We start from the raw sequence: 26,086 nt of genomic DNA, 5'->3' as shown, positions 1-26,086 counted from the left end.
CTGATCAACAAGAAACGGCGACGTAGCGGCTCGACGCTTCGCACCCTTCACATCAGGCTGGTAGCTCGTATTTTCGCAGCGGCGCCAGTGCAAGCCGCACGTCTGACTATTTAATTTGTTTCATGAATGCGATTAGCATAAGTCGCCTTCTTCAGCCGTCTGAGGTAGGGAAATGGGTGAAGTAGCGAGAGAATGCTAACTGCATTAAAAGAAAATGAAAGACATTTAACTTGGCGTCCGATTATTTTTCAGCAAATAAATTCTGTGCTGACGAACAAACATCGCTGTTTTTATATCTCGGAGTCGAGACGGCAAACGAAATTGTTGAAACACTGTGATAAACTTTGCAGTCATTGTACATATTTCGTGATTCGTGCTTCAGGTGGAACTGCCGCTTTTCTTCGGGCTATACGCTCGTGTAAATACATTTTCTTCTTTATGGCCTTTTCACTCTGTGACTTCCCTACGATGCCTGTAGAATATTTCCAAATAATCAAGACTGAATGACGTTGTTTTATTATTGAACGTGATTCAAGCAGCACCCTGAAATGTTGTTCTGCAGTGCATAACAATTGTGACTTCGGACAGTCAGAGCACATGACTTAAAGAAACATTTAAAAGAACGATGATATTCAATGAGCAACTGAAAGGCGCTTCAACGAGATCAATTGTTAGGCGTATTAAATACAAGGACGCACATATTTCACCTCAGACGTGCGAAGGAAGATTTCGCATTTATCGCTGCACAATTCTTGCTAAAATTTCGCAGGGCGACCGAGTTATAAACTGAATTAGTTTAGTGCAACACTCTTTCTTATTACTTTTGCAACACTCCTGTAACGCTGACTTGCTTATTATTTAGGCGAACCATTCTAAATTACCATTGCTTATGGAGATGAACGCAGCTTCCGCGATGGCCCATCCATAAACTTGTGCCGCGGCCTGACGTCAGGCTCAGAATGTAGCCGAAAAGACAGGGTTCCATGTGTTGCCCGCTCCTCTAAAGAACAGGTGGCAACCATGCTTTACAAGCTGACTTCTGCAGCTCCCGGCAGGCGGCGGCACAACTTCATAGTAGCGTCGTTGCAACAGCAGCTTGTGTTTTGCCAAACCAAGATAACATTTCATTTTTTTCTTTAAAAACCAAGCAATTGATATAGGCGAGGGATACACTTAATGACGTAGACTCGGAAAAGCGATTGTTTCTGCGAACTTTGAGCAAGAACAGTGCCGCGGTATTCTTAAAGTATTTTTCTGGATATCTTAAAGGGCCATTCACCAGGTCCCATAGCAAATTTTGGGTATACGCTGCAAGTTGTTGCATGTTCACTAGGAAACGTTCTGCCGCAAAAATTTATCAGACCGGCTTATTATAAGCCGAGATTCAAATATTTCAGTTCCGCAAATCTATGATTTCCGCAGACGAGTTCCACTGCTAGCGAGGCACTCTTTCCTTTCGCCCCGTCTAGCCACCGCAAGTAAATTCCTTCCCTGCGTTCACCCATACCGGACCTCGAGAGTCGCGTGAAAAATACGTTACGGGCCCCGCCTTCATTTTTTTTCTCCTCGCTTCTTTCTTTCTTTTTTTCTAGCGCTGTGCACTTCCTCTGACGGCGTTGCGCACGAGCTGTTGTGATTTTCTCGCTTCACGCCGCGCACGATTTTGTGCGCTTCGCGCAAGGGCACATGAATAGCGGTATAATTAAGGGCTACATGAATACTGAGACAGAACAGGCGGATAGCAGAGCATGATCACGGCGATGGAACACGGTAGAACATGGCATAGTTTCGGTGCCTGCGCGCATGACTGCATAACCGTGGGAAAAAGCAGACGAAGCAGAAGTACATCACTCTTGCCTGGGTGCGAACTAAAGCAAAAACACGCAGACATTTAGTTTGTGGGTTTTATTATTTCTCTAAACTTCAATTCGTTAATTCAAGTAACAGATTACAGAAATAGCAGATGGTGCATTGAATAATTCTCAAAGTCACTTGTCACCATGAGCGACGTCACACTGCGAACACAAGTACGTCACCGTACGGCTTGGAGAACAGTCGCCACGAGGTAAAGGGAACACAGCGTTCGGATTGAAATTTGAAACGTTTCCACGGTGCGTAAAGATGTAATACTTTGGAGACGCGATCATTAGCGCGCATTGTATGCTCTGTGCTTGTCAGCCCAAAATGGCCAGACATAGCGAAGGGTCCCTTGAGGGATATATGCACATCACAGTAAAGCGCCACCAGCTCCCCCAAGCTCAGGCGTGTGCGCTGTCAAAAGCATTAAACACTGCCTGCGAGTGACGTCACCTTATAACACATGTTGCAAAGGCTGTGTTAAAATTATGGCGATTTTCCATGATATCCCGATTCGTAAGAGGATACGTGCGTGTAATAATAATCAGCCTGTACTTTGTGTGCTCATGTGAAAAATATTTGCATTTCCTGATTACCACATTGTCTGGTGTCTTGTAAAGGGACTGAGAGAGCAGGTGGGCCTTCCTGCACGCTGCCTCGAAAATAAAATTCGAGTTTTTCTACATTGGATAGAAGTTACCCCAATAGTGTTTCATTCTTTCGAACAAACACCGGTTTAGTAATTAGCAGCACTCACCGACTACGGAAACGTAGGTTGAGCCGCTGGCCACGAGCTGCGATTGTCCTGTGATGACACACGTGTATTCGCCTTCATCCCCAAACTTTTGCGCCTGTTGAACCAGAAGGCGCCCTCTATTGTCCACGGACTGGCGATAGTTGACAGGAAGCACCATGCCCGCTGAAAACAAGAGAGCCAGAAAAGAAAGCAAGCAAGAAATTGAAGGCCGAAGCACTGGAAATTTCGGTTGGAATAATCACTGATTTTTACACGCATGGTTTTTCCGAGTGTTTATTTATTTACTTGATTAACATTACTTTAGAGGCCCCTAGTAGCATTGCGCAACAAGGGGATGTAGAGGAAATGTCAATCTACCATTCAAGGAAAGGTAGGGAAACTGGAATACCGGTACAGTACCAGTTTATTACATAAATAGCAATAGAAACAGGCAAGTGACTCCACAATATGGAAAATCCATTACGTAGAACTGTTAGAATAAGTAAGCCAAAGAGCATATTTTATGCTTGTCCAGTGTGTTCATATATGCCAAAACAGTTTATTCATCTGCTTATGCTGCGCTGCTGATAGTAACACGCACGCGCACATGTCTGCATCGAATACACATTGTAACATATACAGGTGATATATTTGCAAAGCAAGGCGCACAACGCTGCTGCAGTGGTAGGCCTAGCGAGTGCACACCAGATGGTGACACCGTCGTCATCAGCATTCTCGAAGCACCGACCACAGGATCGCCGCCCATTATGTTATGCGCCGGCGACAGAAACACAGTCCTGGTGGAATTAAGGATCGGATCAAAAGCGGTATGGTTTCAGGCGACATAGACTATGCCACTCCTGATTGTGTGGCAGCCGTTGACTAAGGATTTAGCGGAGCGATCAGTTGGGCCACGTTAGTGATTTTGCGTATGGCACGGTAGGGACCTATTTAACGTGAGATAAGTTTTTATGCGAAGCATATTACGAGAGCTCAACCCAGCTCCTCAGGCGCGGCGGTGTCGCCATGAAATCACGTGACACCATGACGTCACGACAGAGGAGAAGTGGCTTTGGCTCAACTCTTGCAAGATGGGCTGGGTGGGAATCGAACCAGGGTCTCCGGAGTGTGGGACGGAGACGCTACCACTGAGCCACGAGTACGATGCTTCAAAGCGGTACAAAAGCGCCTCTAGTGAATGCGGTGTTGCCTTAGAAACGAGCTGTTTCTAAGGCGTGCGTCTCTTGCTCAGGCGCACATTTCGTTGCCGCGCCGAACGCTGCTTTGCTCGACGCTCACCGCGTCCAATGCGGGGCGCGTAGTCGCTGCCCTGTAGCCCATTGTCTTACACCCCTTGGCGGGTCGACGGGAACGCTGTCGCGTTTCACTCTTGAAGGCGAAGCAGTAATGCATGAGTTGTTTCTTCGTCTAGCCGAACCAAATATAGCCAAGCAACAGCAGTTCACCAGGCTAAACAGTGGTTCAACAACTAAAATAAAGGCTAGTATGCTTCCCATCATGGGCTTAACCTTACCTAAGCCACAGCCATTTTTTTGCATAGCTAACGCGACGTGACGGTAACCATAGCAAGACGAGCGATCTAACAAGAAAGTGCACCTCTTTGTGTTCAAGACACTTTTGATTAGCCTGTGAAGCCGATAAGCGATCAGGAGCAACCTAGCAGGCAATGCGAGCCATGGCAAGAGCATCACGGGCATATGCAGTAGGTGAGTCTGCATAAGGATGGAGTATGGTGTCCATGGGCAACGGTAGGTCGTAGAAAAAGAGTAGATGAAAGGACGAATAGAGAGCACTGTCGTGACAGGAATATTTGTTGGCGAATATCACCAAAGGCACGTTATCGTCCCAGTCCATGTGGTCCTCAGACACGAATAGAGCAATCATATCTGTGGAGCTACGGTTGAGGAGTTCAGTGAGGTCGTTTGTTTGCCGATGGTACGCTGTGGCGAACTGGTAATTGTTCCACCAGGAATGAAGAATGTCGCCCACTGCATTAGACTGGAAACAACGGCCGCAGTACGTGGAGTACCATGGCGCAGGATAACATTGTCAATAACCAAAGGGCCTACGTGCTTGTATCACAGCGTACCACGTTGATCAGTCAGCAGCGACCACAATCCTTCTGTTGTGAGCGTTTGAAACGGAAAAAGGCCCTAGATGTCCTAGAGACAGCTAGAAAAATGGTTCATCAAAAATCTCAAAGGGCTGAAGGTTGCCAGCAGCCAGTAAGGCAGGTGTCTTGCGATTCTGCTAGATAACACAAGCTACAACGTACTGTCTCGCAGAACGGTAGAGAGTATAGGCCAAAAGAATAGCCACCGGAGCATGATGGAGCTGTCCCAAAGTAGCAGAGCGAAGATGCCCGTGCACAACAAGCAGGAGCTCAGAGCCGTCAGGACGGCTTCTGTAGTGTTGTGAGGTGTCTTTGTAAAGCGCAAACATCCGTAGGGGAGGGTAAGGTGTGGAGAGTTGAGACCGTCTATAACGGGCCAAAATAATGAGTCGCGGCGCTTTTCGGGGGCTATATGGACGAAGTCTGTAACGGAGAGAACGAAGGCTTCAGGTTCATCTTCCAGTACATAGAGGAATTTACTGGGCATTTAGACAGAAAGTCGACGCGTTCGTCAAGCCGCCCAGATTTGTAGAACACGGAGAATGTTTAGTATTTTCAGAATAGCGCCGTATAGCCAAGGCGAATAGTGAGGTCCTTGAGCAAGGAGTGTCAGTAAAGTGCATGGTGTTATTTAATAACTGAGAAGTACCTGTCGTGCAGGTAAAATGGTAATTCTGGATACCCGCCACGGTGGCTCAGTGGCTATGCTGTGGGGCTGCTAAGATCGAGCTCGCGGGATCACATCACCGCTGCGGTGACCGCATTCTGGTGCGGGTGAAATACGAAAACGCCCACGTTCCATGCATTGGGGATACGTTAAAGACGCCCCGGTAATCAGAAATATTCTGAAGTTCCCCCACTACAGCGTGCCTCGTAATCATATCGTGGTTTTAGCGCGTAAAAACACAGAATTCAATTCAACTTGGGATGGCCCAGACGAGAGCTAAGCAATAGCGTTCTGTGAAGGAGTAATTTTGTTCCGATGACAACAGAAGGCGGCTTGTGTACCGTGCTGTTCTGCGAAAGATGTGACTGCATGCCTGCACCGTCAACAAAGTTGACGAGTACCTAGATGTCACGGTGAACGCAGCGATATATCGACGAGTCAAGCTTGATATCGACGAGTCAACAGTGATGGTGTCCAGGTAGCAAAGGCATATGGACACTTGAAGCTTCGAAGAAGAGAGTCCACCATGCGCTCGAAACTGGTAGAAGCGCTACATAGGCCACCAGGCGTCACTTTAAATTGATCGAGGTCATCTGGAGTCACGAAGGTGGTCTTTTCGCGGCCTTAGCCGTCCACAGCAATTTGTCGTTATCCTGAGAAAAGGTAAATTTAAGAGTAATATTTAGCGCCGTACAAGCAGTTCACTGCAAGACCAATAAGATGCACAGGATACACATCCTGCTTGGTAATCTGGTTGAGATGGCGTAGTCTACAGAGAATAACCAGCTGTTGTCCTTGTCTTAGACAAGTACGATAGGCGATGCCCAAGGACTGCACGAGGGCTCAATTATGCCTGTGCGAAGCGCTTTATTAACTTACTGTTGTATAAAAACATGCTTCGGAGCTGGCACACGGTAAGGATGTCGTATAATGAAACTCCTATCGCCGGTGTGAATGTTGTAAGTGACGATGGATGTCTTGCCCAGAGGACGGTCACCAAAGTCAAAGATATCACGGTAGGAAACGAGTGCGTGACGAAGAGTGGTGGGATGTGCCGGAGCGAGTTTTCTGGATGTGAGAGTTTAGAGTGGTGGCAGGACAAATCTGACGGTGATGACGCCTGTTAAAAATAAAGTGGAAGATTTTCGGGTCAGGGCAGAAACCGTGTGGTCGGCCAGTGGGGTCAGGTGTCCGAGTGATATGCCATGTGGAAGAATCTGAGTCAAGAAGCCAAATTTCAGCATGGGAAAAGAGGCTCGGTTATTTGTAACTGCCACCACCTTGTTGGGGAGCATGACGTTGCGTGTCGTGGCGATCTAATGAATAGGAAAGACAACGTATTCGCCATCAGGTAGAGGAGAAAAAAATATCAGTTTGACCTATAGTGCAGTTTCCGGCGGTAGCCGAAGAAACTCAGAGGAGCGTGGGCGGTGTGAGCCGGCAGGCAAAGCTGTCGGAACAATAACGTAGTTCTAGCCACAGAAGTCCAGCGGAGCAGTCGATAAGAGCAGCGTGTGTGGACCGAAATTCGATTGCAAAGATGAGGTTGTGGCAGCATTGCTCGAGGACAGCCAAAAAACATCAAAACCAAACAAAGCAGGTCTCTAGTGACCGGGAATGGAGAAGCAGGTAGCGCACATTCTAAGTAACGTAGGTGTTCTCCCGTCAGCTGCTCGGACTTGTCAAATCTTTCTTATGCATCTCAAACCAGAGTCGCGCAATGTGCCACAAATAGCAGGTGAGAGCTTCATGAAATATCGCCGGGTCCCATTTGTGTTTGTTGCTGACGCACTCATGCATTGTCAGCCAGTCATCGATATTAACGACGCGTGAAACGTTGAATGGTCCGGGATCAGGAGAGTGTCCACACTGGGCCGCTTGGATGGTTATTGTGGTGGCAGCAACGTGCAAACCACTGCGAAGATACAGTTCCCAGTGTTCTAACGAGTTGACTCCCTACTACCACCAAGGACGTTACGGGAAGAGACTATATACGTACGATATGCTTACAAGGCAGGGCTCACCACGCTACAGCAACCAAAGGAGTAGCGCGTGCACACCAGATAGACAAATCGTCGTTGTAGTCATCGTCCAACCCTTCAAGTACTGGCCACGCGAGACTATATATCATCTCCCATATGCGCTCATTCGCATCAACAAAGAAGACTCCATCGGTTTCTATATTCTTGCCGATTTAGCATTACGAGACAAAATTAGAGCAAACACAAGCAGCAGTTGGGAACTAATCGGTCGAAACAGTGCTTCATGGCCCTTGGACTGCTTTATGCGCGCCCACGGGAACGGAATACCGAGGCTCGTAGCCTTTGCTTGCGCGGCCACCTTATTGTGAGACAGAGCACTGCGTATGAGAATGCCAGTAATAGAGTTAACTGCTTAATGTACCACGCACAGCTCCCGTTTATTTTCTGCAGTGGCTCTCAGCGCTGATCCTCACATTATGAAAACGGCATATTCCTGGAGCATTTTTTTTACATATTAGAAATAAAAATTGCTGATGTAGCACTCACGATCTTCTCATTCGAAATTACGGGTGCGTATAGATTTATACGGCATCCACCTTCTGATTCGGTTTACTCTAGTTGCATAGTCCAGTGATGATATGTAAATGCTATCGCAGTTTTTAACAATTTGCTTCAGAGGGTGTGCGTTTCTTTTTTTTTATTCGGAAAAATACCTTGCAATGCCAAGCACATTATTTGTTTGCTCGGAGTGCATAGCTGGTTCACCTTTTTCTGAATTGTCCTATTTTGCCATTGCGCTACTACTGTGTCCTTGTCGAAATTGACGAAAAAGCATTTTCGTGCGAAGTTAAAGACATTTCACTGCACACTCCCAGTTGGTGCATAAAAGTGGTCAAGTAAGGTCCAACGAACTTTTCCAAGTAAAGTCAGACTAGGTGACTATTGAGGGAAATGGTGTATGGTATACACGAATGAATCAAACTCAGCGCATAAAGAAGCGTTCGACTGCATTTGTTATCTAAAAGGCAGCTTTCATAGACCGCCTAGTGGTCGACGTTCAACAATTCTGGTCTCATACGACGCCACTCGAAGATGCCCACCTAGACCAGCCGCTGAGTTAAAATAATTTCGGAAACTGGTGCCTTCGGAACCACATAGGAATTGTTAGCAACTTCAGGTAAGACGAACGACGCCAGAGGGGACAATATTGAAGACATCTAGTTAGTTCCGTCAACTGCCGGGCTTTCAGGCGGGTAAGCCACACGTAAACCTTTAACGAGTCGAAGGTGCTACGACAGCATCGCGTCTTCCACTTCAGCGGCCATTCTGAGCTCAGCCCTTTTTCGAACACATGACCAAGAGCACGATGCTCCCTCTTACTTTTCGCGCTTCATTTTATATGTTTTAGTTGTTTATTTCATAAAACGGCATGTTAATTAGGGAAACTACAAAATATTCTGAATCATTTCAATTCTTTTACTATGGGCAATGTATTGCTTCTGCACAGTTGAAGCCAGTGATGACTCAAGGCATCACTGGCTTCAACGAAAAGAAATACTCGTGATATGCCACGTAATTCGGTGCAGCACCACGTAAGGAAGCCGTTGTGGAACACATAGTGTATGGAATGTAACTGTAGTTTCGCTTTTGCTTCTTCAGAAAAAAAAGTAGAATATTATATGATTAGGTAACTATATTCTTAAACGAACAGTAAACAATAGCTAAGAGCTACGTTCATTTCTTGAGACTAAGCAACCCTCAGTTTTACGACTAGCGACCTCGAGGTGAGCCGGAAAATAAACAAAAACGAAAAAAGTGCTTCAAGTTGAACGCATTACCTGTTCCTCATTTCATAAGTATTGGAAAATTTGTAGCGTTCCTAACTAGAACGGCAACAGAAATGACATCATCTAAGTGAGACGGGTGTCGTCCGCCATTTTATTCCAACTTCTTCCTCCTCACTTCTACCCTAGCACCTTCCTTCGTCTTCTTTCATGCGTCCAGCGCGGACCGCTTCACTCTTCCGGATTTCTTTTAATTACACCTCCTCGGGTAATACTTGAATACGTTTCCAATAGCGGCGCACTCCGTTTGGCCCGAGGCTCCGGCGTACCAGACATTCTTCAATATTCCATGCTGGCATGCAGTCTTAATAACTTGAAATGGTCCGCAATATTTTGAATTTGAGGGCACAGCTCCTTTCCTTACAAGGACATAGTCTCCAGGCTGTATGTCCGGTATCTGGCTACTGTGCCTTTTATCAAAGTTTCGCTTCATGCGGCGCTTGTAGATCTCCTGTTCTTTGACAGTTTTCCTTACTTCCGCAAGTTCGAGGTTCTCTAGGAGACCTAGCTCACGATCTGCAGGAAGTATGGGCGCTGTACCTGAAGTTACAAAATGAGGGCTGCAGCCTAAACTCGTGGTGTATGATCTGTTGTGATGCTTCACAGCGGCCTCGAGACAGCACTTCCAGCCACCGGCAAAGTCTGGATACATCTTCAAATACTGTTTGATGTCTCGTATGGCACGTTCCGCTAGGCCGTTTGCTGCCGGGTGGTATGGAGAAGAATACTTTATCATGATGCCGTGCTCCTGGGCCCACTTTGATAATTTGGCACTCCGAAAAGCCGGCCCGTTGTCGCAGACGAGCGTCTTTGTGTGTTTAAAACACTCAGCTTTGAGGAGGTCTATTACGCTGTTTGCGTCTTCTTTGCCAGCTTTAGCCGCAATCGTCCGTGTGCACTCATCTATGGAGAGCAAGAAAGCTTGCGTTCGCTTGACTCCTTCCCCCTTCTTTTTGAGCTCCGCGAAGTCCAAATGAATTACTTCGAACGGGATGCTTGAATATTCAGGGTTTGTCATAACGTCTGTCGATTGCTTGAATTTAACTTTGTTCACCTGGCAGAGGTGGCATGTGCGGATGTAATGGCTGATGTCGTTTTTCATGCCCGGCCATGTGAATCTCATGAGCAATTTCTTATAAGTGCGCCAGAAGCCATCATGTCCACCCGATTCAGGGGTGTCGTGGTATAGATGAAGAATCCTTGGAATCATAGTTGGTGGTACGTGATACCTTCCATTGATAAACTGGAGCTCTTCTGTACCTTCCCATAGCTTAATATGATTGATTGTATCTGGATTATTGCTTGATTCCTGTACAAGTAATCTTGATAGTGCGTCAGCGTCAGTGAGGAGTGGGCCAGGACGGTGCGAAATTACGAAATCAAATTGTTGCAGATAGTTCATCCATCTAGCAATGCGGCCTCTTGGCTGGGCCATGCTCAGAAGTTGAGTCAATGCTTGATGGTCCGTGAAAAGTATGAATTTGGCACCTTCCAGGTAAGTACGAAAGTACTGCACAGCTTTTAAGACGGCCAGAGCTTCCTTTTCTGTGGTGAAGTAATTGATTTCGGCGGGTTTCAGGGTATAGCTGTAGTACCCCACGACGTAGTGTTTGGTTTGATCAGCTTTTTTGGATGGCTTCTGGTATAGAACTGCACCGGTAGCATAATGTGATGCGTCCGTGTTCAGCACGAAAGGCAAGGAAAAATCCGGTATTCGCAAGATGGGGTCCGACGATATTAGTTTTACAAGCTCACGATAGACAGCTTCGCACTTCTCGTCCCAATGAAAAGGCACGTCTTTCTGAGTTAAACGTGTGAGGCACCTTGTTCTCAGTGCGTAGTCTTTGATAAACGCCCGGAAGTGTCCTGCAAGGCCAAGAAAAACGCGCAGGGAGTGCACATCATAAGGCTTTACCAGCTTGGAGATTCTCTCTACCGATTCTTGCTTGGTGCTTTTAGTCTGTCCATAAAACACCCTGCCAAGAAATACTACGGTATCTTGAAAGAACGCACTTTTCTTGAAGTTGACTTTGAGTTGGGCAAGACTGAGGGCATGAAGAACTTTTGAAAGGTGACTACGGTGTTCGTCCTTTGTCTTTGAGTAGATGATGATGTCGTCGATGTACACATTGCAAAATGTGCCCAGGTAAGGTTTCAGAATGTCCGTCATAATCTTCTGAAACCACGCAGGGGAGTTTTTCCAACCAAATGGTAGGCGGTTGTACTCAAACAAGTCAAATGGGGTTATGAACGCGGTGTACTTCTTCGTTTCTTCACTTAGTGGAATCTGCCAAAAGCCCTTGCAGAGATCTATTCGTGAAAACCAATGGCAACCACCGGTTTCGTCAATGATGTCGTCGATTCTCGGCATTGGATAAGGTATCAATTCAGTTTGACGATTGAGAGCCCGGTAGTCTGTGCAGAGGCGGAATGTCCCGTCTTCTTTAGGTGCAATAGTGATAGGAGAAGCAAATGGGGATACAGAAGGCCGGATGATACCTGCGTCTAACATTTCTTGCAACTCCTTTTTCAGCCACACCTTTTTATCTCTGGACATATTATAGGGGGTTCTACGAACCACTGTTTTATCTGCGAGCTCGAAAGGAACGACATGGGATTTCATTGCTGGAGGGTAGCTTCCTATGCATATAAGCTCTGGGTACTTAGTCTTGATGTCTTCGTGGTGAAAAATTAGCCTTGATACACTAGGTTCTTCACCAGGGTCTTCTGTTCTTATCGTGTGTTCGGCCATTACCTTGTCATCCCAATAGAGGTTCATCTTAAGTTTTTTCATGTCTGGACGGGACAAAAGAAAATCGTAGGTGACATTGGGAATGGCCAATACGTCACTGGTAATAGCATTTCCTTGAAATTCAATAGCCAGGGTTACCCATTCGCTATGCATGGTCACTGACCCATCGTAGGCTTGGACACGCAATGTTCTACCAGCGTGCAGACGACTGGCATCCACTCGAGTCTTGTTGATAATAGATACCGAAGCTCCACTGTCAACGAGAGCCTTCACTTCAATGCCATCTACCTTAATGGGGGCGTACAATAAGCTTGACGACACCAAATATACTGTCTCACTGAAGCTCTTTTTCTGGGGCTTGTGATGCACGGTAGACAGATTATGTGGAAGTAGGTTGCCGTGAACTGCGGTAATTGGTTCTTCACCATCCTCACAGTCATGATTTACGCTTCCCAGAGATTTTTTTATGAAGCTGTGTTCACATTCAGTTGACGGCAACGACTCTAGATTGGAATCAAGTTGCTCTGTTCTACCATCTGGCTGTCTTCTCGATGTAATTCTTGGCACTGAGGTCTGTAGAAAGTTCAGAAGGTCATCAAACGTTCTTGGACCTTTGAGCTGGACATGACAACGGATCTCGATACACAACCCTTGCGTTATCAAAGCTACAACAGCAGAAGACGACAGCTTCGGTTCTGCAGAATACAACAGGCGACGCTTCTCAAGACAGTACTCAAGCAGAGAGCCACCTGTATAACTGAACCGCAGTGCCGCATCCCATCTTTCTACTGCGTTGCCTTCGAAAGCCCCTAAAAAGTTGCTTTTCCACAGTTCCCAACATGTTGTTCCATAATCCATGAGTTGCACGTCATACCATTTTCTGGCTATACCGCCCAAATAGCGGCGCATATGCAAAATCTTTGTGTCGTCGGAGTGCCACAGATTCTTGTCACAGGCGTACTCGAAAAAACACAGCCAGTAGTGTGCTTTTTGCGATTTTCCTTCAAAAACATCTGGTTCAACAATACTTCGTGCTGACTGCTCTCGACTAAGCGCTTGGACGAAAGTTCTCATTATTTCGATCTGTTGTATAATGTTCCTTTGCAGTTCCATAACACTCAAGTCTAGGCTCACCTTCCCGGCAGGCGTTTCCTCTTTGAGGGTGCCACGTCGTATGGGTTCCAGAACGAGTTCGCTCAGTGTCTGCAGTTGTAGATTCACTGTCACCGATCCTGTTTGCACGAGGGCTTGGCGGCTGATTGCAGCTTGTTGCAGTACCACGTTGATCAGCGCGGTAGAACTAACTTCAAGAGGAAGGTCCGTCGCTGGCTCACCGTGCACTTGGTATCGGGTGAACACAACAGACTCTGATGACGCCTGGTCGACGAAAAACGTCACCCGCATCGCTGGTCTTCGAAAACTGTCGGCTGCGCCAAAATGTAGCGTTCCTAACTAGAACGGCAACAGAAATGACATCATCTAAGTGAGACGGGTGTCGTCCGCCATTTTATTCCAACTTCTTCCTCCTCACTTCTCCCCTAGCACCTTCCTTCGTCTTCTTTCATGCGTCCAGCGCGGACCGCTTCAAAATTATATTGACCAAATTTATTATTGGTCGATCAGTAAGAAAACGATGCATTTTAAATCAATGAAGGTCGGCACAGAGAATTTAGTCAAATTTTATGCTGACTAATTGTTAAAACAGAGGAAAATACCTCGAAATTAGTAATGTCGTAGTGCGCGTGTGCACTGAAGATTTGGCCACTTAAATTAAAAAGGAGAAACTTTCCCCTCCGTTTTATACCGCAATAACCAACGTACTTCATCAAAATAAATCCAAAGTAAATTACACAAAAATGCTCGGGCGCAGTTAGTTCTTTGCTGTTGCTCATTTCTGTACCTCTAAAGTGGCGTTAATTCAAATATACATGACTATGCACTGCGGACTTGCTTTCTCTGTGCAAGGCGGCATTACATTCCTTTGCCTATGCGACCTTGACGTGGTGTTTCTGCGGCTCGTCGCTGGGAACTTAGCTATCCTGTATCACTACATTATCTAAGTTAGCGTGTTATATGGCGACGCGAAGCATTGTAGACACGCGCTCACGCAGGTAGTAGGCGTGCCATTCAGACCACATTTCGCCCGTTTATGTATACCATGATGCCATTTTTTCTCCATGTTCTGGCGCCTGAAACTATATTCGTTGTAAGGGAGTTTATCTTCTGTGATAGTGGCAGTGTTGTATGCCAGTTTTCACAAATATTAGAAACATGTTCAGCGTCGATAGGGGACATCAGTCAATCGTCACGATACAATACTTGCTCCGAAATGACATGCTACACTCCCAGTGACATGCCATTTTTTTGCAACCGTACCCTGTCAATCCTATGCGATAACGGACTTAGCGGCGAAACAAAAACTAGCACAGTAGATGATGTACAAGACACACGGTCTGTTGTGCGTCAGTGGCTAACTAGCATGCTAAGGAGCATGTTCACCTTCCTGCTCACATCAAATAACCCAAATTTTAAGTACTACATTTATGGAAAGGCATTCTTTGAGTTCACCGTTTGCAAACGTTCAGATTTTTTTTTGTATGGCAGTTACATTGTGACGAAAACAGTCCCGTTGTTCGGTATGCTTTGTTACTTATGCAAACATTAGAGTCAATCAAGTCCATGCGCACGCCACTCACCTTTCCGCCAGACGAGCGACTCTATGGGATAGCCGCCGTAAGGACAACGCAGGGTCAGCAGGGTGCCCGAAACCACGGTGACGTTACGCAGTGGTCGCACGAAAGGCGCTCCTTCAACGTCCACTCTCGCCGAATGAGCGTCCGTGGCGATGTCGTTGCGTGCCACGCAGCTGTACTCCCCGCTGTCCTCCAGCCTCGCATCTGAGATGTTGAGCACGGACTTCACGTCGGATGCGGCCCGCTCGGCGGTGATCTTGAGTCTCTGTGACGGGTACAGAAAGTCGCCGTCGATGGCCCAGCTGATCTCGGGAGTGGGACTGCCACGTGCACGGCACCGGAGCGACACCGCGTCCCCTCGCTTTACGGTCAGCGATGCGAAGGTCTCCTCCAAGGCTGGTGACATATCTGCGCTGGCAGAAGCAGATATGTGTGAAATTGAACTTTTGCCAGCGGCGCACGCAAGTTTGGCAGCAACAGTATCACGAAAGGGGACACGTCGAAAACTTTCTATGATGGGCTGTTTTTATTTCTGTTCGTCTTGTCAATGCTAGGTGCTACGATGACAAACAAACTAAAATGGCAGCAGTAATAGCAAAACCTTGCTTTTTTTCAAACGCAACACCCCATAAACTTTTGAATCCGAAAGCATCAAATGGCCCACAGAGCGAAAAAATCAGCGTCTATCACCTGAACAAGTGAAAAAAATTACAACCATCCTACTCTGTGAAGATGGAATGCCAGCGAAAGCTGATGACAGTCAAACCTCTCAAACGAAAAGCAAGGTGTTTTCGCAGCCATTCCATCTTCGCAGAGTGGAATGATTGCCATTATTTTCGGTGCGAGACTGGCATCGTTGTTCGTTCGGAGCTGCCCCACTTGCGATTGTTGTTTTCGTTCAGCACCGCGGGAACGTTTTTCGGTGTTGGTCGTTTTGCGACAGCGCCGTTTGCATTGTCGTTGATGTTCCCTCCGGCACTCCTCGCGCGCATGTTGTTCTACGGGTGTAGGAACTATACGTGTCCACCCCATCAATAACGCAGCTGTTTTTAGCTCCTATACTTCTCCGGCTGATACCTCTACGTCACGCTATTATTGACGACGAGCGTTCTGATACGTTCCGCATTTTGACATTTGCGTCAGCACACTGCACCCGTATGGGTCTTGTTAGAAATCGCTAAGTCCGTTTCTGTTGCTGGACGCCGAAAAAACTACGGAAGGTTAGGAATATACAGCTTCCTCTGTGAACCAGCACCTAAATTCCAATTGCCTGCAATACCACGGCTCGAGCGTGCCTCGACGAAGCAGAGCGGGCCAACGGGTGCTCCTGTGATGGCGCCAGCGGTCGCATAAGGGGAGAGGACATCAGCCAGACGCCACGTCACTCTCACTTTCACTCTCGAAAGCCTGTGATGCGCGCGTTCCTTGTCCACGCAGGCCTTCACCTGCGTTCTAACTGCGTGTCGGTAAGGTGGAATCAGAACGCGCTTAGCTGGCCAAGCGTCTCAATTCGCACGCTACAGCCCGCGAAGAGTTCATAAGTCGAAGGACCTGAAAGCGGCATTAGATTAGGCATTACTGCTTTCGCATTCATGAGAAGTGATCATAGGTGTCCTGGGATTTTATTCCTAAAGACCTATCGCAACGAAATTTACCTTTACTTATGTCGTTACCTGTAAATTGTAATTGTAATCTGGAAGAAAGTTTTACAAAGCTGCAGCACTGGTAATTCTACAATTTTCCGATTAGAAGCCTCTAGGTAGCACCTAAGCAGACGACTCGTACAACTAGTGGTTGGCCTCTATGACTAACTACCGTATTCAAGAACGTTCAACATTTCCTCAAGACTCAAGGTAGTACTTTAGAGCGCCGCCCCTAGAGTATAAATGATTTATGCACTTCATTGACGCTCCAGGGCAATGTTTGAATTAGAGGGGTCTTGCTAAGCCGAAGGATGGCTTTTTGCTCAACAGGATAGAGAGGTGGAACAGCTTCGATTCAAGGGTAGCTGGAGAAAACGGGGTAACTCCTGGCACGTAAACTCAGACATGTCTTAGAAGGCCGCGCAAAACTGCAGGAATGTCCTGCCGAAGAGCTGTCCGTTGTAAGTCATCGGTCACTGTCGAGTTTTCATGGAGGCAGTTCTTATTGCAGTTTTGATATCAAAACGTGTACTGTTGCGAGCCTTTCGCTATTCGTGCAGTCGTATTAAAAACAAAAAAAAATCGTAAAAAGCTTGCTCTATATCTAGACTATCTACACGTGGCCTAAACTTTTGTTGTAGCTGCTATTTAGCTGTATCTTTTGGAAATTGGTCATGATCTACAATAAATTTAGAAGTCCAGAGTTTATGACAGCGCTCTACAACATCAATCTATTCGTTATCTTTTCTTTGCGTTTGTTGTTGCCTCTGATTATATTACTGGAGTAGCATTCACATTGGCGCACTTATAGCTACCGGATACTTGGTGACGATAGCGAACAAGTGACCGAAGCGCGATCTCTAATAGCTAGTTTCTTCGACCCAATCATAGTGTCGTTTAGTGTCAAACAAATAGACGTGTTGGACAAGTTTCTTCATGCCATGCGAATCCAAGGGTGAGTCAATGTGGACCAGCGTACTGACAGCGTTGTAGTAGTCAATGCGAATTATTAAATCTTACGAAACAAGGGATCGGTAAAATAACTGTCTCTCCAAACGCATCTTTCATCTGTGTTCACTTGTCTAACGCATAATGCAGGTATTTATACTTGGAAACTCAACCTTTCAAGAAGTACTTGAGTTTAAATAAAAAAAAAATTGCGTGAAGCGAAAAAAAAGTAAATAATTTCTGCTCCTTATGCTTCTGCATACTTTTATAACTTCTAAAGTTAGCTTCTCATGTAGCGGCATGGCTATAAAGATTATTAACTAATTGCGCAAGCCGAAAAGAGGAGAGCACATAACGTGGAACACGAACAAAGTTGATCTTAAGCAAGAATATAGCAAATAGTAAGTTCATCAAACACAAGATTACCAGGAGACCTTCCAAGACCCACAGTTTTCAAACTCAGTAATCGCCCGTTGTTATGGTAATCAAAATAACTGTGTAGTGTTGAAGACGTTGACATCTGTCATAATAAAGAAACGCCTACTCCTGACAGCCAATGAGGAAAACGCAGAATTAATGCTAATTTTTATACTAAAGGATAGAATTGTCTCATTCATCAGGAGACGAAGAGTTTGAGGTAGCCTTTGTCAGAATTCTCTGTGCACGAAAAATTTGCTCCTAGCGTCCTGCCAAGCGAGGAAGTCGAAAGAGCCACAATCGAACGCGCGCCGCACTGCAAATCGAAAAAATATAGGCAGCCACCAGTCGATGTATTCACCCGTTGTACGAATTGTTGAATCTATGCACTAATCTCATCCTACTAGGTCGCTTATTTGACTTTTGTGCATTGATCTAGGTCGAGTTTTGTTGACTAACGGTAAAACGAGGCGTAAACTGAAATAAAATTGCAAAAGTATGCGATGTTGGTATAGTTAGTTCAACATGACTTGTGACGGTAAACTGGGTCGAAAAAAAAAAACACAGCAAGAACACAGCACTATGTGGCCCGCGTTCTTTTCGCGCATTAGTTCTTTTTTTTTGTTTTTGCTTGAAACAAGATTATTTTGACATCGTAAACAGAGAGGCTAAAGGAAAAAGGATGACCATAACTTCCTTGGACTATCTGTACAGAGGGAAAGCCAACCGAAGTATCCTTTGCTTTACTTCCCAATATTTTTTTTCTCTCTGTCTCTCTCTCTGCCTCCGCACACACACACACACACACACACATATATATATATATATATATATATATATATATATATATATATATATATATATATATATGTGTGTGTGTGTGTGTGTGTGTGTGTGTGTGTGTGTGTGTGTGTGTGTGTGTGTGTGTGTGTTGAACATTCGCAGTGATGTATTCTTAGATATACACAGATACAGTGCACGTAAGATGTCACAATGCCAGCGGCACCACAATGTACGCTGTCTCCAGATCGGAGGAAGAAAAATAGAATGATCACGCTGCGGATTCGCGGCACTATTACCATCAATATCACAAGATACAGGTTCTGCGAATATACGACTGGGCCCGCATGTGTGACTGAGCACGTTCGCAATTTAACGCTGATGTGCGAATGCTGGGGTTTGGATTGTTTTGGAGCATCCACTCGGGCGTGTGACGAAAAAATAATGTTTTTCACCACTCTAAAAGAAAAGCCTCGTTAACTTCCTTGACTAAACGACTACTTTCAGCAGTGCGTAGTTGATATTGAAGGAGTCGCTCATTCTGTACCTGTTCATTCGCGATGCCTGTGGGGAAATTCTACCCTATCACACATACACTCACTTTGTCTTTACAGAAAGCAGCTGTATGTTGGCTTGTTCGATTACGTTACCCCTCCGCCGTATGTCAAATACGTTGTCTTCCCTTTTCATGGTAGTAGGCTTCTATTGCTCAATTTCTTTATACAATCTGTGAAATGTTCCTTCAGCGTATTTTGCGCCGCTTTAGAGACGTTTAATAGTATTTCATGGTGAAATGCAGCATGAACTGCTTCTTAGTTTCATTTTGAACACGGGAGAAGAAAAAGTAATGTGAACGAAAATCCAATGAGTGCACGCGTCTGCCAGGAGAAGAGGTAAAATGAATGGCTAGAGGAGCCCTCGGGCATTGAAACCGGGCACCTGCGTGAAGGTGGAACACCTCGTGGCTCTTGGATGTATTATTTTTCCTTCCAGAAATAGAGCTATCAGGAAGGTGCGATAATCTTTTCCCAACACAAATTGTAAATGTATGCACACCCAATCTCAACAAAAAGGGGAAAGAAAGAAAGAAGGAAAGAAAGAAAGAAAGAAAGAAAGAAAGAAAGAAAGAAAGAAAGAAAGAAAGGAAGAAAGGAGGCAAACAGCGTTAATCAAAACAAATTAAGTTAGGAAACTGGACACTCGACATCTTGAACAAGATCTGCATAGTAGACGAGTCTGTTCAGATAATGTGGCTACGTGGAATACTACAGCGTACGCAGCCGGTGCAAGAAGTAGTCGATACAATTAGAGTGAGCAATGTCGACATTATTTCTTAGCTGCTGAATAATCAGTAAGAATAATCTTACGGCAGCCAGCAAATAAAGTAGGCTTACAAGTCTCGTGGTGAACAATCCCTGCACATTGCTGGTCGATATATAGCCATAGCAACACTCTCAAAACAAATGGAGAAATAAATGAACTGCAGTTGTATTACCAAAAGTTACCAGTATTACCAAATATGGAAATTTGTGTTGAGGTACGTTGCACTAGGAAACCGCGGTAATGCAACGCCAAACAGCCTAGTGCTGTACAGCCGCGTCATTCATCTGCTATATCGTTTTGTCTACTGCCTGTAACACAAAATCGGTCATCCTAGCATAGGTCAGGAGACTGCACGTGGTATGTCAGTCGGCGAAAATGTAGGTTAGTAGAGAGCTTAGTATTATTTAAAGAAACGAAAAATAACAGCAATAATAATTTCTTACTGGTCACGAAAGTACAAAAGGATCGAAAAAATAACCATGGGTGACCCTCTTTTGACAGTGGGCTTTGCCGAGACGCAGTGACTCCGACTGCAAACTTTCCGAGATCACTTTTATTGTGATGACCGGAACGTGCTCTTTGTACTACTTGCTCGCTGTTCTAGGAAATGTCCTCAGTAGCTAAGCGAAAGGCGGTGCCCATAGACATTTGTTCGAAACTACGTCCTCTGCCATAGTTTTCTCGTTCCGATCCTTCTTCAAGTCAACATCTGGGTGCTTCTGCGCAAGATTTCCTTCTCAGGTCTGTGCATGTCTCCTGACTGCCTAATCGAGCGTGAATCATCCAAGCACCGTAATAATCGGAGTACTCTAGATCTGTCTCTAGGATGCCATCCCTTCATGGCCAGCACCACGCATCAAAAACAATCGATACGTGTCACGTCAAACTTATCATTCTCTTTTCTGTCTTGCAAAGAACGAGGGGGACAGGAGGCCCACATTTCTTCGGCGCACTGTATTTGTTTCATGAACCGTTCGTTTGCCGCTCTATGTTTATACATATTTCGCTTAAGTAGCGGTTTATGCATAAGCTCAATTTTGGTTTTGTATCGTGCATCTAATTTTAGCCCGCCTCCCTGCTTTTCCAGGAGGCACACTTCATGCCATTGGTGGCCATCGTGAACCCCCTTATCATAATTTGCTCCACTTTCTCCATGACCGCTTATTGTTCTTAAGTACCCCACTAGTATTACAATTATTGTTGATTCTGTGCACCATCGCAGAGATGAGAATGTCCACTGTCCACAAGCAACGAAGCGCGTACACGTTGCTGAACGCGATTGACTCCCGAGAAATGAGATTTAGCAGCTGCATGAGCATGATTAGTTATGCCAATTACAGGTGAATAGTAATCATCAGACAAGTAAAATTTATTTATTTATTTCAGAATAACCCTAAAGGCCCTCTAGGGAGGGTATAACATAGGGTACAGATTACATCGGTGAGGCAAGGAACAGTGAGTAAATGTAAATACACTATAAAAACAAAAATAAGATAAAATTGGTTACAATGGATCAACGTATAAACACAGAAGAAACCATAAACAAAATATAAATGTAGTTATTAGTACAGCAACTTTAAATGATTTGCGCGAACTGTGACGTCATGGAGACTTTGTTTATCGGCGCATGAAAAAAAAAAGAACTGTTTACAAATCCGAGAGTGAAACGTTATATATTAGGTATGCAATGGTACTGCGTAGAGGGCCTGTAAATTTCGAGGCATTTGTTTCCGTGACAATGTGCGATGGCAGATTATTCCACTCTATCGCGGTGCGATGTATAAATGACTGGCCAAATGCGAGGGAACGACAAATGATTCATTCGACTTTGCAAGAATGATCCTGACACGGAAAAATGGCTGAAGGTTCACACATAAACTCGTTATGAAGAGATACGTGACAGTAAAGCTTATGGAATAGTGTTAAATGAGATGTAATACGACGAAGGGACAAGGCTTCAAGCTCGGCGCGATTTTTTAATGCTGTTACACTGATTTCTCGCGAATAATCTGAGAACATGAAACGTACGTCAGGGCTTCTAAGTCAGTTATTAGGTACGCCTGACGGGAATCCCATATGGCTGACGCGTACTCTATTTTAGGGAGTATTAGTGTTGTGTATGCCGATTCGCGTAAGTGTACAGGATCATGTTTGAGGTTATGTTTAAGGAATCCTAGCGAACGGTTTGCAGATGCGAAGATATGGTTAATGTGATTATTCCACGTCAAGTTAAGGGCTAGGTGTCGGCCATAGTATTGCAGCTGGAAACTTGTTCTGCTAGCCTGTCGTTTAAGATATAAGCTGTTGAAGTTTCGGGTGCCTCATTAGTAAAAGACATGAATTTAGTTTTAGCAAGATTTAGAGGCATTAACCAAGTTAAACACCATAGGTTAATTGTGTTTAGGTAAGATTAAAAAATGTCATGATCACAGTTAGAGTGAATATTACGATATATGACGCAGTCATCGGCAAGTAGTCTGATATTGGATTTGATGCCATCTGGTAGATCATTAACATAAATTAGAGAAGTAGGGCCCCAAGCACACTTCGCTGTGGTACAACAGATGTTACGGAGACTAAAGATGAGTTGTTATTGTTAACTGATGTAAATTGCATCCTGTTAGACAGAAAGCCTATCCATGTGACAACAGTAGGGTCGATGTTCAGCTGTGTAAACTTGTGAATAAGTCGACGATGAGCGACAAGCTCGAATGCTTTTGAAAAATCTAGGAATATGGCATCTACTTGAATTCCTTTGTCTATTGATGAATGTATGTCGTGAATAAAGCCAGGAAGCTGAGTGTCACATGAATGGCCTGTGCGAAAACCGTGCTGTTGCTTAAATATAAGGTTATGTTCTTCAAGGTAGTTAATGACCTGGGGTGTATAATACGTTCGACTAATTTACATATGTTACTTTTAGAGAAATTGGTCGACAATAAAGGATGAAGAACGATCCCCAGACTTGAAGAATGGCACTACCTTAGCCACCTTTCAATCGTGAGGGATAATGCGTTTTGATAGGGATTGTGAAAATAGGGCGGAGAATATTGGAAAGATGCTTGGGGCTATATTTCTTAGAATTGTTTTATTTAAGCCAGTATTGTCAGTGGAAGGCGAAATCTTAATATTACTAAGGAGAGAATAAATTCCAGAATTCGTAATTATTATTTCCGGCATAAACGAATCAGTGCTAGTCATGGTGGCTTACGGCTCTAAGCATTCAAGCGTAAATACCGATGAAAATGTTTCGTTCAGTACTTGGGAACCATCATTCTCAGTTATTACTGCACCATCATGATCAGTAAGGACGATGTCACGATTATGTTTGTGAGTAATGACACGCCAAAAACACCGAGGGTTAGTTGTTAACATCGAGAACAGGTCCCGTTTGTAGAATTGTCTGCGTTTGGGTTTGAGTAAACTTTGGTATTCTTTGTCACATGCTTTGTACCGACGCCAGGATTCAGATGATTTATTTTTGTCAGCTTGCTTGAATAATCTTTGTTTTCTTGTTATTTAGGCGACGAAGGGGCTGCGAAAACCAAGGAGCAGTGTTATCGGATTTTATGGGAATGATCGGGGTGTATTTATCTCTGAGATTAGTGAGTGCATTCTGAAGTAGTAGCCAGTTTTCTTCTACTGCAATCTCCCATAAAGTCGACAGAAAAAAACGATAGTGCATTGTTAGCTAATCTGCTAACACATAATCTGCTTGCTGATAATTTGCCTTTTGATAGGTGAAGGAACGAAGCGACCAGTTAATACATCATTATCGGATAGACCACTAATATGAGGTATTTCAGAACATATATCTGAATTGTTAGTTAAGATCAAATTCAAAACATTAGAAGGCTGCGCAGAACATCGTGTCGGGCTTGAAATCAACTGGGTTAGGCTGAAATTATGGTAACACTGGAGGAACGCATGGGATCTGACTGTGTGCTATAGGTTGCGGGTGTGGACTATGCTATGTCCGAGAAATTAAAGTCACCAAAAGTGATTGCATTAGAATGTGGAAACTAATGAGTAAGTTCGGTAAAAATGCTCTAAAATTCTGCTGTGAACCCATGAGTGAGGTCCGGTGGGTGATAAAAGACACCAACAATTATGTTACTTAATCTGAATTTAAAACAAGCTACTACGGATTCAAGGAAAGTGCTAATAACCACGGGAACTACAATATACTGTCCGTTTATTGTAAGAAGGACACCGCCACCTCAGCGATTTTTCCTATCAAACGAAAGGCATTAAAATAAGTTTCACAAACAAATATGTGTTCCTTAGGAATAGCATCGTTCAAACAAGTTTCAGTTAATGCTACTACTGTTGCCTCTTTTGAATCGATTAGTGAAGATAGTGTGGTATTTCTCAGAAATAACGCTTCTAATGTTAGTGTATAAAAAGCAACGACCATCCTCAGTACTAAATGTACGATTCCTTAATGTTTGTGGTGTTTGTGGAAGCTTAGGTGAAGTTGAAAGGCTGGCGCCATGTCAAACTGGAGACGCAACCGGCGAAACAAGCATCGTACGATTTGCTTGAGTGTCGCATACATACACTTCCTTGTTAATTTTTGAATTGTTAAACACAAGGCTTACACGGCCTTTTTCTTTCTTTGTAGTTTTTGAGAACTGCCAAAATTTACGTCTTTACCCACGTAATACAACGGCCTTAATCTGTTCAGTGGGAAAACATAGTTGTACTTAGCCGAGAACATTGGAGGTATTTCCCACATGAAGCTATATGTGCTCGGGCGGGGATAAAAAAATCATTAACTAATGCTAATAATAGTAATAACAATGCAGAAAATAATTTATCGCATGAGGAGGCCTTCTTTTTTTACTAATGTGTAAATGAAGAACACTGTGAACATTACACTTTATTTGGCAACTCAACTAACTTAACTGGAAGCCACAACTTTTCTACGTAGCCTAACAGATTTGCATTAGTTTGCTAAAACATTGCGCATTTTCTGTACTAAATATTTGTTGCATGCTCTCACTCTAATGGAGTAATACGACGAACAATCTTTAAAGGTAGAAAGGAATTTAAACTTTACTGCAGCAGAAGCTTGTTTTTATTTGCACTATAGGAACATTGCATGACTCATTACATGCAGCTGGCCTTTTTGCACAAACCAGCGAAAGACTCGCCGAAGTCAAGGCACTTTATCTTTAGTTTTCCAGCAAGGAATATGGGTGCAGCTAGTCCCAACAATGAATGCAATGGCACAGGTATTAGCGCACTTCGAGGCGGACACCGAAGTCAGGTGGCAGCTTCCGGGAGACAGCTGTCTTGTTATCTTCACTCGGCCATAAAATAGCTATAGTGAAGAGCACTGCAAAAAGGACGACCCTGTTCTAACGTAAGTAGCAGTATATCTTGTGCCCTGGTCTTGTACGAGAACAAGATTGTGTATGATGCGCTCGTAGCTCTGCAGTTAGCAAGCACACTGATTGACACGGAAGACACACTATTCGAGAGGACTGTTGAGCTGCTACTAGTGGCTTGCCTTTGGAAAAAAAAACAGTACTGCAGGTATTTTTACTAGCATTACAACAATGAAAAATACCAAACTAATCAGGATTACCAGCTATCAGACTGGACGTTCGTTAAAGATTCGCTTTAACGGCCAGGCAATCACATGCGGAAGGTAGCAGGCGCTTGTTCTTCGTACCCTCCAATTTGATGGTTCTAATGGTTCGCTGCATATGTCACACGCAACTTGCTCTTCTCGTCACCCCTTTCACAACATTTTCCCGCGTAACAAGATCTTGAAGAAAACGCGAACACGGCTCCACTATTTTTTTGTAATAGAGCAGTGTTTAAATAAAAAGAAGAGTTGCTGTCATCATGCACAGGCACGCTGGAAACAATTGTAGCTTCTATAATGCCCGTTCATGTAAAAATAGATGCGTTATCTTAAGTATTGGGAACGACATCTCTGACTAATCTGAGAGTTGGTCAATGGTAAAAAAAGTATGCAGAACTATTTAAGAAGCTTCACTTTTTACCGACGATATCATTATTGGAATTGAGGAGGAGCTGTTTCTCTTTTTTTTATTCATAGTACGAACGTCTTTTCGTATTGACACTCTCTGAGGTGTAAATAATAAGACTTGCCGCTTGACTGTCACTGGAAGCTGCATTTCTAAGTGTTCAATAGAGAGCTCCTAAAGATTCTTGTCCGCTTTCTTAACGCAAAAACCAACTCGAATAACTTGCCGCTTAAGCACTATCGCTTTTTCATCTTGCTGGTGAGCTTCAACTTCTCAGTCGTAGGTCAACCAACTTCGAAACGTTCGCT

At 44.5% G+C, this 26,086-nt stretch overlaps 1 protein-coding gene across 4 annotated transcripts in view; it reads right to left on the bottom strand.

Annotated features, from left to right (window-relative positions):
• Nucleotides 1–26,086, bottom strand: part of LOC135904952 (cell adhesion molecule Dscam1-like) — a 228,326-nt gene that overhangs the window by 64,221 nt on the left and 138,019 nt on the right. For all 4 annotated transcript variants that reach the window (XM_065435951.2, XM_065435952.2, XM_065435953.2 and 1 more), the window contains 2 exons: nt 14,669–15,073; nt 2,615–2,776 (listed from right to left, as the gene is read on the bottom strand). In XM_065435951.2, the coding sequence (XP_065292023.2) occupies nt 2,615–2,776; nt 14,669–15,073 (567 nt within the window). The remainder of the gene's footprint in view (nt 1–2,614; nt 2,777–14,668; nt 15,074–26,086) is intronic.

Source organism: Dermacentor albipictus, chromosome 3, assembly GCF_038994185.2.
Source record: "Dermacentor albipictus isolate Rhodes 1998 colony chromosome 3, USDA_Dalb.pri_finalv2, whole genome shotgun sequence".
Lineage (NCBI taxonomy): Eukaryota > Metazoa > Arthropoda > Arachnida > Ixodida > Ixodidae > Dermacentor > Dermacentor albipictus.
Note: the sequence above shows the minus strand (reverse complement) of the source record. Positions and strands in the feature narration are given on the sequence as shown.